The sequence below is a fragment of the Neolamprologus brichardi genome, chromosome 5 (genome assembly GCF_056152115.1).
Source record: "Neolamprologus brichardi isolate AB-2024 chromosome 5, ASM5615211v1, whole genome shotgun sequence".
NCBI lineage: Eukaryota > Metazoa > Chordata > Actinopteri > Cichliformes > Cichlidae > Neolamprologus > Neolamprologus brichardi.
In genome coordinates, this window is record NC_142108.1 from 28,554,240 (window position 1) to 28,568,774 (window position 14,535).

Here is a 14,535-nt window from a genome sequence, read left to right on the forward strand (position 1 = left end):
CCCAAAAAAAAAAAAGAAAAATTACTACCCACAAGTTAAAATTTCACCTTATTATCTCAAAATTTCAGACCTCTGAGAAGATAACTCGAAACTGAGAAAATAACTTGAAATTATGATTCAAACTTTTGGGACAACAACCCGAAAAATTCACTTATGGGGAAAAAAAAGGGTTTTTTTTTTCAGTGGGATAACAAGCTTCATTAAAGACAATGAATCAAAAACTCTTCCTGCAGTTTCTTTAGTGGCTGCTTCAGGCCAAAAAGGAGTCAATGTCTACCTTCATTTTTGGCACAAGCATATCAAAAGTTCAACAAATATGTGTGGTCTATATACCTAACTTTCTCTTTCATAACAACTGGAAGGGTGAGTGTTTTTCTCTTATAATCATTCTGATTTGGTTAAAGTTAGGTGTTTGAAGCGTCCCAGATGTGCCGACACAAGCAAACGTTTCACCTCTGCTAACGGGAGTCAATAAATTGGAGCTCTCCACTATGTTTGCGGTATTGACGTCTTTTAGAATAACTTTTATTGGAATTATTAAACAGATAATAAGGCCCCTGCTGTGCTTAGTCTGGCTAAACCTTTTGTGAGTCAGTTTTAGTGATTAAAATTCAAGTATTTTATCAATGGAGCCAGTCAACCAAGTTAGCATTAACTTAGCACTCCACGATCTGCCAGAAAAAGTTGAGCATTTAAAATGGAGAAATCCAGAAATGAATGGATGATGTCATCTTTCACATACAGTCTATAACCCACATAAAGATTGCTGTAGGAATTACGGCATCTAAACCGATCCCAATATGACCCCACAACCAACAGGATCCGAAGGACATACGTGGTATACAATACCAGATCTCAGTTCAGCCGTGCATCGAGAGCCTGGGGTTTAGAAGAATAAGGCAGAAAAGCTGAAAGAAAAGGAAAATCAGAAAGGAGATTCTGGAACAAAGCACACAGTGTGTAATTCAGGACAAAATACAGGCCAAGGTTCATTAAGGGGTCAGCATGTCGACACAGCGCCATGTCTAATTCTCTACCCATAACCTTCTGCTAACGGGAGATTTAAGCTCTAAAATATGAGTTTCCTCTCGACGAGGTTTAGTTTCCAGCTCTTGCTGTTTTCATCAGAGGCCAAGTAGTAAAACAACATTGGATGTGTGAGCTGGGGCTGATTATGTGGTGAGAAAAAAAAAGAAACCAAAAAAGGAAAGATGAAAAATGTTTATGGGACAATTAAAGAATTTGGCAAGTCCTCACAAAAATCAACCTCCCTTGTTAAAGTGTTGTAAAGTAGCAGCAAAAGAGTAAAGACAGGCGTGTTTGCCAGTGAAACGTTACAATAGGATAAGAAAAAAAAAAGGGGGGGACTGGCAGGATACTCTGTACCTTGGGCATTATGAAGCACTTCATACACAGGATGCTGTAAAGACTTCTTCAGTGATTATAAAGGGAAATGGGGAACAGATGTGAGCAGCTGGAACTCTTATCATATAATAATCAAGAGTGAATATTTTGTCCTGATTACAGCACCATCACAAGGAGGATCTGATAATGAGGTTCCTCTAATCACAGACGGTGAAATTTGTTGTCATTCTTGGGAACAAGTGGCAGTGAAAACATCTTTCTAGGCCACAGAGAGAAAAAGATCAAAGCTGACAATAAAAGGAAAAGCTCATTTTCAGGGAAAAATGCTTATTTGTTTTCCGGCAGAGTGCTACACAAACAACAGGAGTCTGTCCATCACGTATAAACCACTGGCAGTCAGCCGGTTAAAAACACCAAGCCTGACTCTCTCCTGGCTCCAGCCACATATTTACCATTTAGACATGACAGCAATATCAATTTTCCAAAAAGCTGAACTATTTCTCCAATGTCAAGGAAGAAAGCTCCCACACATCTTTCATTTCTGCTTCTTTTACTGTGTGATTGTGGTTTACATCAAAACATCCCACTGGTATTTTGCCTCGGTTAAAGCAGCAATCACACAATAAAATTTAAATTAAGCGTGCACAATCCTTCTTGGAGTGGACTGTGGCTGGAAACGACTGACGCTGCGATGAAAGGATCACAGGGAGAGCCAGGCTTTATATTAGGATGACTAACATCATTTTTTTTCCTTCAAAATCTTATATAAAATATTAAATTCACACTTTTGGTTCTTTCAGAATGCTTGGAGAGAGATCTCCCAAAAGAAAGGCAATAACTTAAGTACTATGAAAATAAGTTTTCAAGATTTAACCACTTCATTTCATGTTTTTGGTTGAAAGATAGTAGATCTGTACAAATGTACAATTATAACGACTGAATGCATCCATCAGTCTGTAGATGTACAGTTAAGCTGAGGAATTTAGAGTTATAATGCACCAGAGAGAGAAAATTGCATGTATGCATGTCACTGGCATCGCTGTTTGTTGATTCTCAGTAAACCTGAGAACAGATTTTCTCCAGCTAGGAGTTTTCAAACAAAACACAATGACTTGCTGTTGTTGACTGCCGTGAAAATATATTTGCTACAACTTTCTGAGTGTCACTGGCCCACTCGGGTGTCTGTGGTGCAGGGTGTTTGAGGGTTTGCCGTGGCTTTAAGCTGAAGCAGGCCAGAAAAAAGAAAATGGGCAAAGCTTGTATCACAGGTCACGTTGGAGGGGAGGGAAGACAGTCACCAGCGTCATCAGCAGCACGTCCTGCGAGACTCTGAGGCCTGACGACCCAATTTGAAACCTCTTGCTGAAGATCCTCCAGCTTCATCTACAACAGGGATGCGCTTACCTTAGAGAAGACACACACATAAAGGTCAGCCTACCTTTTTCTATTTCAGGTTGTTCACTTTTATTTTTTACTCTTAAACAATATTTCATTTATTTCAAATTTAAAGATTTGTTTAGTGCAACATCACACAGCATTTATAATAAAACTGTAGCTGTGTCCCAGGTTAATGCACTCATTCACTTCTACATAGAGGAATATACAGTGAACACTTTGGACACTACTAAGGGAACCTATTGTGTTCATTTCCAGCTACTTGTTTTCTTTTTCTTGGACTAATAAGGTAGCTTTTCATGAATTAGTGTTTAACAAATGTATTCAACTAGGGCTGTTCGATATAACGATATATATCGGATGACATCTATCGTTTCATTTTAGGCTATCTTTGTTTCGTGGTGTTGCAAAATAAACTGTTTACGGCAATATTTTTTCATCGTTTTGATGATCACTGTAGTGGCTACATTAATTTCTTAAAGTTCTCTCTTTCTCTTATATTTTATATAACCACACTACAGACGGACAAGCGCCTGTTTTTATGCGTTGTGGTTAGCAACAACAACGGTGACAGCATCGCGTGTCCGCTTGTTTATGTTCCACAGAAACCTTTCACAATAAAGTTCAAGATCCTGTTGAGACTTTTCAAAATAAACTGAATCACGTGAAAGAGCAGATTATTTACGGAGGGGAAGTAAAAAAGAGCCGCCAGGTGCTAAAAAACAAACGTTAGAATCAAACGTTAGAGCAGGCTTTTCCCCGCAGCACGCCGTGTAATAAATACTCACAAAGAAAACGGCGGCCGTTACAACTTATGTCTAAAAATGTATCGTTTCATGCATCGGTTAAAACACTGGACTCCAGCTACATGACGCACAGCTGGAAACACTTCCCGCAAGTCGAGCTGCCCGAGATTCAGAGAATTTAGAGAAAATGTTAAATTTTTGTGATTTATATCGTTATCGATGATAGAATTCTTATATCGGGATATGAGATTTTGGTCATATTGCACAGCCCTATATTCAACTACCATCCAAAAATGAACAGTACTGGTAATTACCCAAAATCATATTTTATATTTCTGTAATGGTTAATTCACCATTTTGTGCAAATTCATTAATTGATATTTTTTAATGCTACAGTTTAGTTTTTGTTATCCATGACTGTTTAAATTTTCTGGTTAACAAAAATGCAGGAAAAATAGTAAAACACGTAAGTACTTTTGATTAGGCTGTCAAATTACAGTTATTTACTTGCATTCCTAAACCCCCAAAATAGATTTAATGGTTAAATTTTTAGTTTAGCATAGGTTTTAATAGGAGTAGCCTTAATAACGGTCTGGGTCCATCTTGTATGCAGTTTGGAACTGAGACATATCTACAGCGTATACCTCCTGTTTAGTGAAGCTCAAGTTTGACTGCACTGCGAGATATGGTAGTATTCATTGTAGATGGTGACAGCAGTACAAAACACTGCACTGTGTATTATTAAATGTGAAACTCCTGATATAAAACTTTAAGTAGAGTTTAGACTAAACATTGGTTTCTTTTAAAGCATCTTTCAAAAAGAAGCCGAAAGCTACTGCAGAGTAGTTGTGTTCATGTTGCATGTTACTAATTGGGTTTTTTCAAATAAATACTCCTTAATTTCTTTATGTTCTGAGATTTCTCACTTTATACTGACTAATCTTGACCGACCAGAGTTTCATTAAACATACCACGAGTATCCAGTAGAGTTGTAAGCTTGTTAATTTAGCAAGTAGTATAACTGCTCATAAGAATTCTTCAGGCAAACTATAATCACTTTAATTTTGAGTGTACAGTGTATTTACAAAGTACTACCCATGGCTCTAAAGTATTCGTAGTAAGATTGTGGTGAAAACTATTAGAGAAATATGTACATTATATACAGTGTACGTTGTTTTTTTGTTCAGTGAAACTCTAGTTTGTGTGTTATTTTGGCAGAACTGGATCAACTGCTCCTCTCTACACTTGTCTCCTCAATTTTTTTAAGTCTCAACGTGTTATGATTAAGTGGATTCTGCTTTACTTCCAACTCCCACACATAAAACAACAACAAAACATTACAAAATTATGTCTCTAATAGACAGTATTTTTTAAATGCTATTCATTGCTTGATTTATCATCGTAAGATCCTGTGGTTGTTCGGGCCCGCGCTACCAAATATACAAGAAACACACTCACTTATCTCTACAAACACCTCGTTGATGTTAATGGCATTCTTGGCGCTGGTTTCTACAAAGATGGCATGGATGGAGTCGGCATAGTCCTTGGCATCCTTCTCTGGCACTTCCCTGGAGATGCGGGAGATGTGTCAGAAATATTATGTTGCAATTTGTACACAGTTTCTCGGATTTCATGCCTGACCTGATAACCATCAAATGTTTTTCTACAGACGTTATGGGGAAGATTTTGCAATTTCATGGATAAGTCTGAGCCAAAAAAAACCCAACAACAACAACATAGGAAAGGATAAATACCATTAGAGCTTATTAAATCCACTAAAAATAACTAGAACGTTGAACCCAGTAATCTACATTTTAAATTCCTATAATGATAAAAGGTCAAGACAAATGAGACTTTAATACACATATGCATATATCTACAGTACAGAACAGGCTTCATGGCATTTCTGAGGCAAACATTAAATATTATTCAGACAGAAAAGGTCACGATACATCCTCCGCACAATATCTTTCTACTCTACCAAACAAAATTCTCCGCTGATGTTAAATGAGGGCTCATAATCACAGTGAATACGAGAAGTGTTCACAGCACAGCTGAGGTTTACCTGGCATCTGACAGGTCACATTTGTTCCCAGCGATTGCAACAACTATATTAGGAGGACCATGTTGGCGGAGCTCTTTCACCCAGTTCTTCAGTGTTTGGAAGGAGTCCTGATGGCACAGGTAAGTAAGGTGTGATACTGAATAAAACAATACTGAGACAAGCACACAGTATCTACTGTGGACATTTAAGGAACAGGCTGGAAGTCAAGAGAGTTAAATGAGATCATCAAAACCAGTTATGGATAAATTACTTATTTATTTTCACTTGGGACGGCATGGTGGAGCAGTCACTGTCACCTCACAGGCAGACTGTCTGTGGCCCTTCTGCATGTACTCCCTATGCATACGTGGGTTCTCTGTGGGTACTCTGCCTTAAACGGTTATTCAAAATTGGCAGTAGGTGTGAATGAGAGTGTAAATGGCTGTCTGTTACGCTATGTTAAGCCTATGATAGACTGGTGACCTCTCCGAGGTGTACCCTGCGTCTTCCCCAACTCCACCCTCTCACTGACCCTGAATCAAATAAGGGGTTAAGACAATGGATGGCTCGATGGATTAGTTTGGGTGGTTTTTTTCATATTTTTGGTCTTACTGTATTTTATTTAATATGCCAATCTTTTTAATTTAAGCCACTTGTTATGGGTTTGTTGTGTTTAACTCAATTTTAGCTGTGGTAACAGGAATATCCCAAGTCTGGATAAATAAAGTACAACTTATCTTGCCTTAGCGTAAGGACTAGAAAGGGGGGGGGGAAGCCTGTCCATGCATCCATCCACCCACCCACCCATATTCTGCTGCTTATTGGGGACGGTTACAGAGACAACAGTCTAAGCAGAGATGCCCAGACCTGGTTCTCCCTGGCCACCTCCTCTAGCTCTTCTGAGTGGCAGGCCAAGGTGTTCCCAAGCCAGCCGGAAGATATAAACTCTTCTGCATGATCTGCTTCTCCCAGTTGGACATGTCCAAAACTTGTTTCCAGGAGGCATCCTTATCAGATGCATGAAGCTAAAGAGTTAACCTAGCTTTCTCAAAAGGTGAAAAACACCTGGCTAGAATTTCTTTATCAATATGAAGCAAACAATTGATGACATGTTTACCAGTGAAATCTAGAGGTGGTGGTAGGAGGAGATTTTCTTTGGACAGTCCTGTTTCTAATCTTCACAGTAAGCTAACTGAAGCTAGATGATTCACGCGATGAGAGTCCTCTCGATACGTATGTCATTAATGGCAAAGACATTGTATTTGCTGAAATAGTCATGAGATGATTAGTATCTGAGGAAAAGTGAAAATCACCTCTTTTGTGATGTCATATACAATGATTGCCGCTGCTGAACCTCTGTAGTACATGGGCGCCAGAGCACGAAACTATCGGGAGACAAAGAACAGCCAAGTAAAAAACAAGCCAACGATGACTAACATCCTATATCAGTCAAGAACGTCTGTCAAGAACCTTAATCGTCTATTAAACTTGATTTTATTGTGACATCAGAGAGTCTGACTTTAGCTTTGAAACTATGTGAAATTAAACAAAAACAGCATAAAAACAAAAATTAAAATGACTCTATTCAATGGACAATTCGAACCCATCTCTGATGATCATTTACTCTCACTTCCTCCTAGTTTTTAAATTTTGGATATGAAAAGAGATCCAAATATACAATTTCAGTATAGCTGCACCACACAGACATTCAACAATGTTTTTCACAGGCTTAGGATAATCCATTATATAGGCACAGACCTATGACGATTACATCGCCACGTCTTTCTTTAAACTCAATTATGCTAACTGTATCAAACTCAGCAGAGAGTATAAAAATAGGCAAAGGAGACAGAAGATGTACTATTTTACAAACTAAGGGCCTGGGATTCTGAGCCTATAATCCAAGAGGCTTTATTCAAAATGAGCACATGGCAAGTCTTTCCACCACTGCCTCACACATGTGAAAGCTATCAAGAGAAAGATGAGCAAGAAAGTGTCAAAAGCTGTTAGAGTTTGGATATTTATGGAACACTATACATGTGATCTTAGCCCAATACGTCAGAAAGCTCCGCGTAATCAAAGCAGCATGTGCAAAAATTTCTAAATCCATAGCTGCCTGGGAGGCTGGGGGTTTGCCAGGATTTGGTATTTTGTTGGTAAGATACTTCTCTGTGCACAGTAAGGACTAACTTCGACAATGGGATCTGTCATAATATTTAAAAACACCTTCAACCACATGTGAAGGGAACAAATGAGGTTAAATGCAGCTGATACACCAGTCAAAAGAGAGAGCACTGAGATCTGCAAACAGGCGGCAGATTTTGTGAGTGATTTACCTTCATTTCCACTAATCAAAGCAACTACATTTATGCTACAATTTTAAAGTACTTCCCAAGCTTCTCCTATATTAGAAATGACAAAGATCAAGCTTTTGCCTGCAGCTGCAGTTGATTCTGGGCTAGAAAAAAAGACGGTGGCACTTTCTTTTCTTTGCCTTTTTTTTGCCTAACAAACAGAAATTCCTAACTATGATTTAATGGTGTAGCTTCAGACCATAGTATTACCTTTATTCTTGAGTACAAGAGCCACATAGTGTATGTATTTTACTGTTTTGTTAATGTATACTTTACTGTACATAGCTTAGAGCCCAAATGTTTATTGCTGAACTGCTTTGCCTGCTGAAACACATACAGACTATTAATAATTATATAAAACTGTTAAGAAATGGAGATAATTAGGGGTTTAAACATGTTTTGTTCTGCTTTTGAGCAAAAAAACAACTAAAAGCACACTTAAAGATATGAAAAGTCACAAAGGGAGAATCTCTTCATGCCTTCTTGCAGTAGATTCTGCACTGAGGCTTTTGACAGGCCAATAAAACCATGTGTCATGTATTAACTAATGATATTTATTTTAAAAGAAACAGCTCATGTCTCAGAAAGACCTTCACTTGGAATGACCCTGCCTTCCCGCCAATTCTATTTTCCTTTACAATACGATGGAATAAACTATCCATCTTGGAGTGACATCGTTACCTCAGGAAAGCACACATTCCACATAATTATAGTTGTTACTGGCCCCGTCCACCAACAGGAATCCAGCCTGGGATATTTGGCAGAGGCACTGAGGAGAGTGCTGTCTGTTTCACTGGCCAGTGCTGTGCTGCACCACCGCCAGTCCTGTGTGGTCTATCTGTGTTTTAACCCAAAGAGCAATCATAGTGAGGCCAGACGATTGGCCACACAGCAGTGCAGAAAACAGCCCCAGTGATGCCCAGTGAGTACTGATTAATTGCAGAAACCACAAGCTGGGTGTGTAATGAAAGGCACCCTCCTATTCCGTTAGGACGCATGCTCCCTTTTGCTTGTTTTCTGTAAGAAGGAGCGGTCCTCCAGGGGGAGGCCTGGATGGGCTGTTGACAGCTAGGCTCAGATGTGCTCGTAAGGCCTCATCTGGGTCTTGAGATATGGGTTTTGCTTGTGGAAATCACTGAGCTTTCCTTTCTGCCCTAGTCTCTCCTTTCACATGCATTGGCTGGCTTTGTGTTCCTCTTTCTCAACTCCACAGATTTCAATAGGCCAAAGCTCCATGGAGGTTAGAAAACAAGCCATGAAAAGCCTCCAAATACCACAACAGTCTTGTAGGGAAAAAAAAAAACAAAAACGCAGACACATGCAAAACCTACCAAAGGAATGTTGCTACTTTTTCAGTTGCAGATGTGAGCCACTTGGAAAACCGAGAGGCCACATGGGCATGAAAAAGTGAGCAAAAATGCGAGTAAAAAAAAATAACCCAGAAGAAAATGAAATAAAATGTTGCACAGATGAAAGCAAAGGAGAAAAAAAGAGGACATGATGACGTAGAGTGGCACTGGCTCAAAGATAAGATACAGCAGCAGCGCATGCCGGTGAGCTCAGAAAGCTTGAGTTTTATCCTCTTGTCTGATTTTAAATTGGCTTCCTGAATGTCCCTGAAGTCGACAAAGAAACAAAGGCCTCCCGTGGGAGGGGGAATAAAACACAAGCAGCATCTTATCTCACCTCTCCAGAGAATGCAGCACTAGGGGTACTACATTACAATAGAAAGTCTTACGCATGAGAAAAGGAGAAGGCCGCGAGCATAAAAAAGGAAGTGGCGTGGATATCTAATGCAGAGAAAGGTCGGCTATAGCGTGAGTCAAGCGAAAGCAGTTCCTTACGCTACAAGTGCCTGGTGTCGATTTCACCGGCTTAAATGAAAACACCAAAATACAGCTTCTCTCCTATATCGCATATCATTTGCAAAGTGTGATTCGAGTTCTGACTGTTGCATGGGTGGCAAAATATTTCATAATGTATATTTACAAACACAACAGAGCAGATCAGATAAGAAGAGCATATAAACTGCTGACAAACAACACTTTGGAGAAGTGCGAAAACATAAAATAACAAAACAATGGCACTGGTTCCCTTTTTTGTTTGTCTCTAAAAAAACTAACACAATTACGAGAAGGAGAGAGGAGCAAGGGAGAGAGATCAAAGGCGACAAAAGGAAAAAAATTCATCTTTTTTATGTGACTTCACTCACTAAATTAAAATTTGGAAAAGGAAATCTTAGAACAAGAGTGCTAAAAGAAGAACTCTACCTATAGTAAGGTAAATATTGCCCCCTATCAGAAGTTATGACTAACTACAGTATTCAGTTTTCTTATGGTTGGTTTAAGGAATGATGCACGTACGTGTGGGCAATTCTTTCACATCCTTTCAAAGAACACGGTGGGAATAAGTAGACTGTTCAATACTACAAACAGGTTGATGGTAATGTAAAAACTATTCACTGAAGCCGTTACGGTTAATACCTCAGCACATAATACTAACCCGCTCCTGTCCTGCCGTGTCCCAGATCAGGAATTTGTGCAGCTCATTTTGGTATTGCACTGTTTTGGTCATGAAGGATGCCCTGGTGAAGAGAAACATGACACACTGCAGATTTAAAATAAACACTTGCAGATTTTTTTTCTTCTGTTTAACATTAAACTGTATTCTAGCAATAAAAAGCTGATTTACATCACATCAATCTGAGCCAGTTCAGTACTGGATTCTTTAAGTCTGACAGCAAAACTAACATTTGGTCTCAATTACAAAACTGGAGATTTCAAGAACAAATTTCAATAACAACCCATTTGCCAATAATCATCAGATATTTCAAAGTGCCAAAAATAAGTGTGGAGCAGCTGTTTGTATCTAGTATTTATTATTTCTTCTCCTGTTAAAAAGTATGCTGACAAAAACATTTAAAAAAAAAATACTAAAAATTCCTGCCACCACATATCAAACTTGAGTTTTAAAGATGTTTATGTTACTTGAACTCAAGCAAGAAAAAATTGATTTTATTTTGTACAATGTTATAACATAGAAAAACTCATTTACTCATCCTATGAAATGGTAAATGGCCTGTATTTGTATAGCGCTTTACATAGTCCCCAAGGACCCCAAAGCACTTTACACGTTCAGTTATCCACCCATTTACACACACATTCACACATTGGTGATGGCAGCTACATTGTAGCTACAGCAGCCCTGGGGCGCACTGACAGAGGCGAGGCTGCCAGACACTGGCGCCACCGGGCACCTCTGGCCACCACCAGTAGGCAACAGGTGAAGTGTCTTGCCCAAGGACACAACGACCGAGACTGTCCAAGCCGGGGCTCGAACCGGCAACCTTCCAGTTACAAGACAAACTGACAACTCTTGAGCCACGATCGCCCCCTATGAAAGGCTAAATGTCAAAACTACACAGTTCAGTTGTAAACCTTGTTCGAAAATGTCAGAAAACAAATATTGTTCATAATACGTTCAAAAATTTGTTGGATGAAAAAGTCTTTGACACCAAAGGTACTTAATTTAGCCACAGACAAAGAACACAAGAAAGTCCAGATATTTTAAAATCTGGAGCAAACAAGTTATTTAAGAAGTGATTTTCATGCCCATTTCTTTGCCAGTGGTTAACTGATAACTCTAATGGGCATCATAACGACATGTAAAACTACAACAAATGAGGGAGATGGAAAAAATAAAACTTCTGTGGAAGTGGAAGGCAGCAAAACATACCCAATAGTTGGATTAATGTTTGGGTCAAAGCTGTCCTCCACAAATCTCCAAACAATACTCGACTTTCCAACTCCAGTATCCTGTACAGACAAAATAAAGATCATGTTTACTAAACATGGTACTTGAAGAATATGAGAACAATCTTTGGCAATATGCCTGGACATTAAAACATTTTTATGGGATCCTCTTCCTTCCTGGCACTGCTGGTATAAATCTGTAAATTACTTATGGAAGAGGGAAAAGGGTTTACATTGTTTACATTAGGAGAAAAAGAAGAGGACAAGTCTGACCTGAGCGTTATCACGAGATACGCCCACAGACAATGGTGGTTTATGCTGCTGCTGTAGCAGTCTAGACATGGATGTTTTGTTTGTGTGGTCCATCAGTTAACCATTTATTCAGTAACATATCTTGTTTTAACTAATTTAATTATCTTAAAGATGACCAAATGATGCATAATCAGGGTTGTCACAATTCTTTTCCAGTCTGCTAGTTAATGAACTGGCTTATTGTCTCTATGCTATCTTAATCTTATTAGTAGATCTACAGAAAATAATTGGCTAATCATCCTGTTTTGTTGTGTGTCTTTTTTTCCAATTAAAAGATGCATTAAGTTAATGAGCCTGATTTGTAAATAAATACTGCATGAATGACTAGTAATGCTGTCTAACACAGCTACAGATGTGTGTTGAAATGAAGAGACAAAAAAAATCAACATAAAATGTTTTGGTAAGCCGCCGAATAAACCAGCAGTGCAGCTTCACCGCACCATAGATTTGAGTCACGGAAACTCTACTAAAGGTGGCCAAGCCACTTTTATGTAAGCTGTTCAGTGATGGTGGTGGAAGGCCTGTCTGACAAGTCAGCACATAATGTGATTTGAAAGATGACTGTCAGTGTCATAACAGACATTGTTTCCATGCTGGTCATTCCATTCAGAGAGCCCTCATGGCCTGTGGATGACGTTTCCTGTTAGAAATTACCGTCAGTGACAGGGTAGAGGTGACCACACCACGCAAAGGACGTCGCTAAATACAAACCAGCAAAGTCTTCCTGCTATCAAAATAGAGCCACTGTAGGGGTTAATAGTGAGATATTGCAGGTTATCACAACTTTAGAGTATGAATGTACGCATAGTTTCTTAGAGGGCAGTGTGACAATGCCAAATGTCTTGTTTTTGTCCAAAAGAGATCAGAACTTAAATATATTACATTTACATTGACACTAATGATTGAGATTTACCTGATCTATTCTTAAAATAGCAGCAGGCTGACTATTTTCTAATTTGAGTAATAGTGACACTAATAGCTTGACTAATATTGTCAACGCTGATGTAATCCTGTAAGTGGATGACAGAGAAGAGAAGATGTGAGGATGTTCCTCCAGCAGTGGATAATACAATTTGAATGGGACGTTGATAAAGTGATTGATGTCTTGTGCAGCTACTGAGTGTAATTCAATGTAGATAAGCACGAGTGTTGTCACTGGCGCAGATCTATTTATTTATTTTGAGGTTGTATTGCCACTCACTATATCAGAAATTTTCACCACGGTCCATTAGAGAAGTATAGGTATGTGTTATGTGGAAGTAGAGCAGGAGAGCTCCATTAATGCTCCAGTTAAAGTGTGCATATGTACAATCAGATTGAAAAATATCGATGCTTACTCACCCCCAAGAGGCAGACTTTTAACTCTCTCAGAGCCATATCGATCTCCTCTCTCACATCGAATTTGCGATGAAGATCATTGGCTGTTTTGTCCTCTGCTTGCCTTTTTTTTAATCTTGAATATTCTTCAGGTGGTCTTTGTTTACAAACAACTTTACAACATCGTGTTCTGAAGCTGGCATACGCACATCTTAGGTTGGGTAACAACTGTCGCTGTAAACGTTAAAACGTCCTGCAGGTCGTCGTATTTGCCATGTTGTGATTATTGTAAACAGCTACCTCCACCACATCGCCGAGTCTCCATCTTGAACTACGGCATGCGATCACGTGACTGCTTCGGCTTTTTTTCCCTTCCTTTCTCCTTTTTTTTCTTTTGGAGATACACAAAGCCCTCCCCACAGGCGCTATTTTAATCTCACTTATGTCGAGTTTTTGCCCGAGATGAGTAACGATTTTCGATATAGTTGTTTAATACGTAATTAACCAGTGAAAAGCAGCATCAGGAAGTACTTTCAGGAAGTAGTTTGCCTCAGTGTTTGAGTGACAGCTGTGCGGCGGTGACAGCCCACACGGGACGGCAGCCCGCAGAGCCGAGCCGACGCTCAAGATGGCAGGTAATGGCACTTTTTAACCCGAGTTTTCTTAAATATTTTGGCGCTGTGCTGGCATTTGTAAAGCGTTTTCGGGCAGTTGAGGTTTGTAGTAGTTAAATTACGGCTTCTGCTCCACTTCCTGTGTAGTACTGCCGGACGAAGTGGGAGAGAAGTCAAGCGAAAGGGCTGGACAAGCCATGTTAGCAAACTTAGCAGCATCTAGCAGGCTAAGCTAACGAAAGCCCCTTGGCTATGGGCTATCGAAATGGGTGACTTTGGGACTACACTGAATCATATATTTGCTCAGTACATGTAGATTACGTTTTTAGTCTCTTCAGACCTCGGTGGGAGAATACTATGACCCGTGTTTATTATCGATCTGTTATCATAGCAAACGCGAGCGAGTTGACCTAGCCAACGTTAGCCAAGTTGCTAAAGTCATGATCAGCCATAAGCTGACCAAATCCTGCTTTACATCACAACAAAGGCGCGATGTTGTTCTGTGCCAGCGTGGTTTTTTGGGGTGTTGTTATATATATTATGCCGTTGATTATTCTACTCATGAAACGCCTCGTTTAATGTGTGATTTCGATGTAGGAACTGTATTGTATTTAGCGCACATTCCCTTGCTTGCCC

At 39.4% G+C, this 14,535-nt stretch overlaps 2 protein-coding genes across 2 annotated transcripts in view; one reads left to right on the forward strand and one right to left on the reverse strand.

Moving 5' to 3' along the window:
- Positions 1 to 13,804, reverse strand: rab22a (RAB22A, member RAS oncogene family). Its single transcript, XM_087840985.1, has 7 exons — positions 13,310 to 13,804; positions 11,640 to 11,719; positions 10,407 to 10,488; positions 6,864 to 6,935; positions 5,572 to 5,678; positions 4,965 to 5,074; positions 1 to 2,769 (listed from the first exon to the last, which is right to left on the reverse strand). Exons 1-7 carry the CDS (start codon positions 13,343 to 13,345, stop codon positions 2,672 to 2,674), a joined length of 585 nt encoding a protein of 194 aa, XP_087697111.1. The 5' UTR covers positions 13,346 to 13,804; the 3' UTR covers positions 1 to 2,671.
- The window catches only part of ppp4r1l (protein phosphatase 4, regulatory subunit 1-like), an 18,202-nt gene continuing 17,156 nt past the window's right edge, over positions 13,490 to 14,535 (forward strand). Inside the window, exon 1 of the mRNA XM_006782790.3 lies at positions 13,490 to 13,920. Coding sequence (XP_006782853.2) covers positions 13,914 to 13,920 — 7 coding nt within the window. The 5' untranslated portion in view covers positions 13,490 to 13,913. The remainder of the gene's footprint in view (positions 13,921 to 14,535) is intronic.

Bases quoted from the DNA above. Each gene is read 5' to 3' on its own strand.
- rab22a (XM_087840985.1), bottom strand. From the start codon at position 13,345: ATGGCTCTGAGAGAGTTAAAAGTCTGCCTCTTGGGG. The intron at 6,936-10,406 runs GTTAGTATTATG...GTCTCCCGATAG, and splicing joins ACACGGCAGGACAGGAGCGG to TTTCGTGCTCTGGCGCCCAT. The intron at 5,075-5,571 runs GTAAACCTCAGC...CCGCATCTCCAG, and splicing joins TGTGACCTGTCAGATGCCAG to GGAAGTGCCAGAGAAGGATG.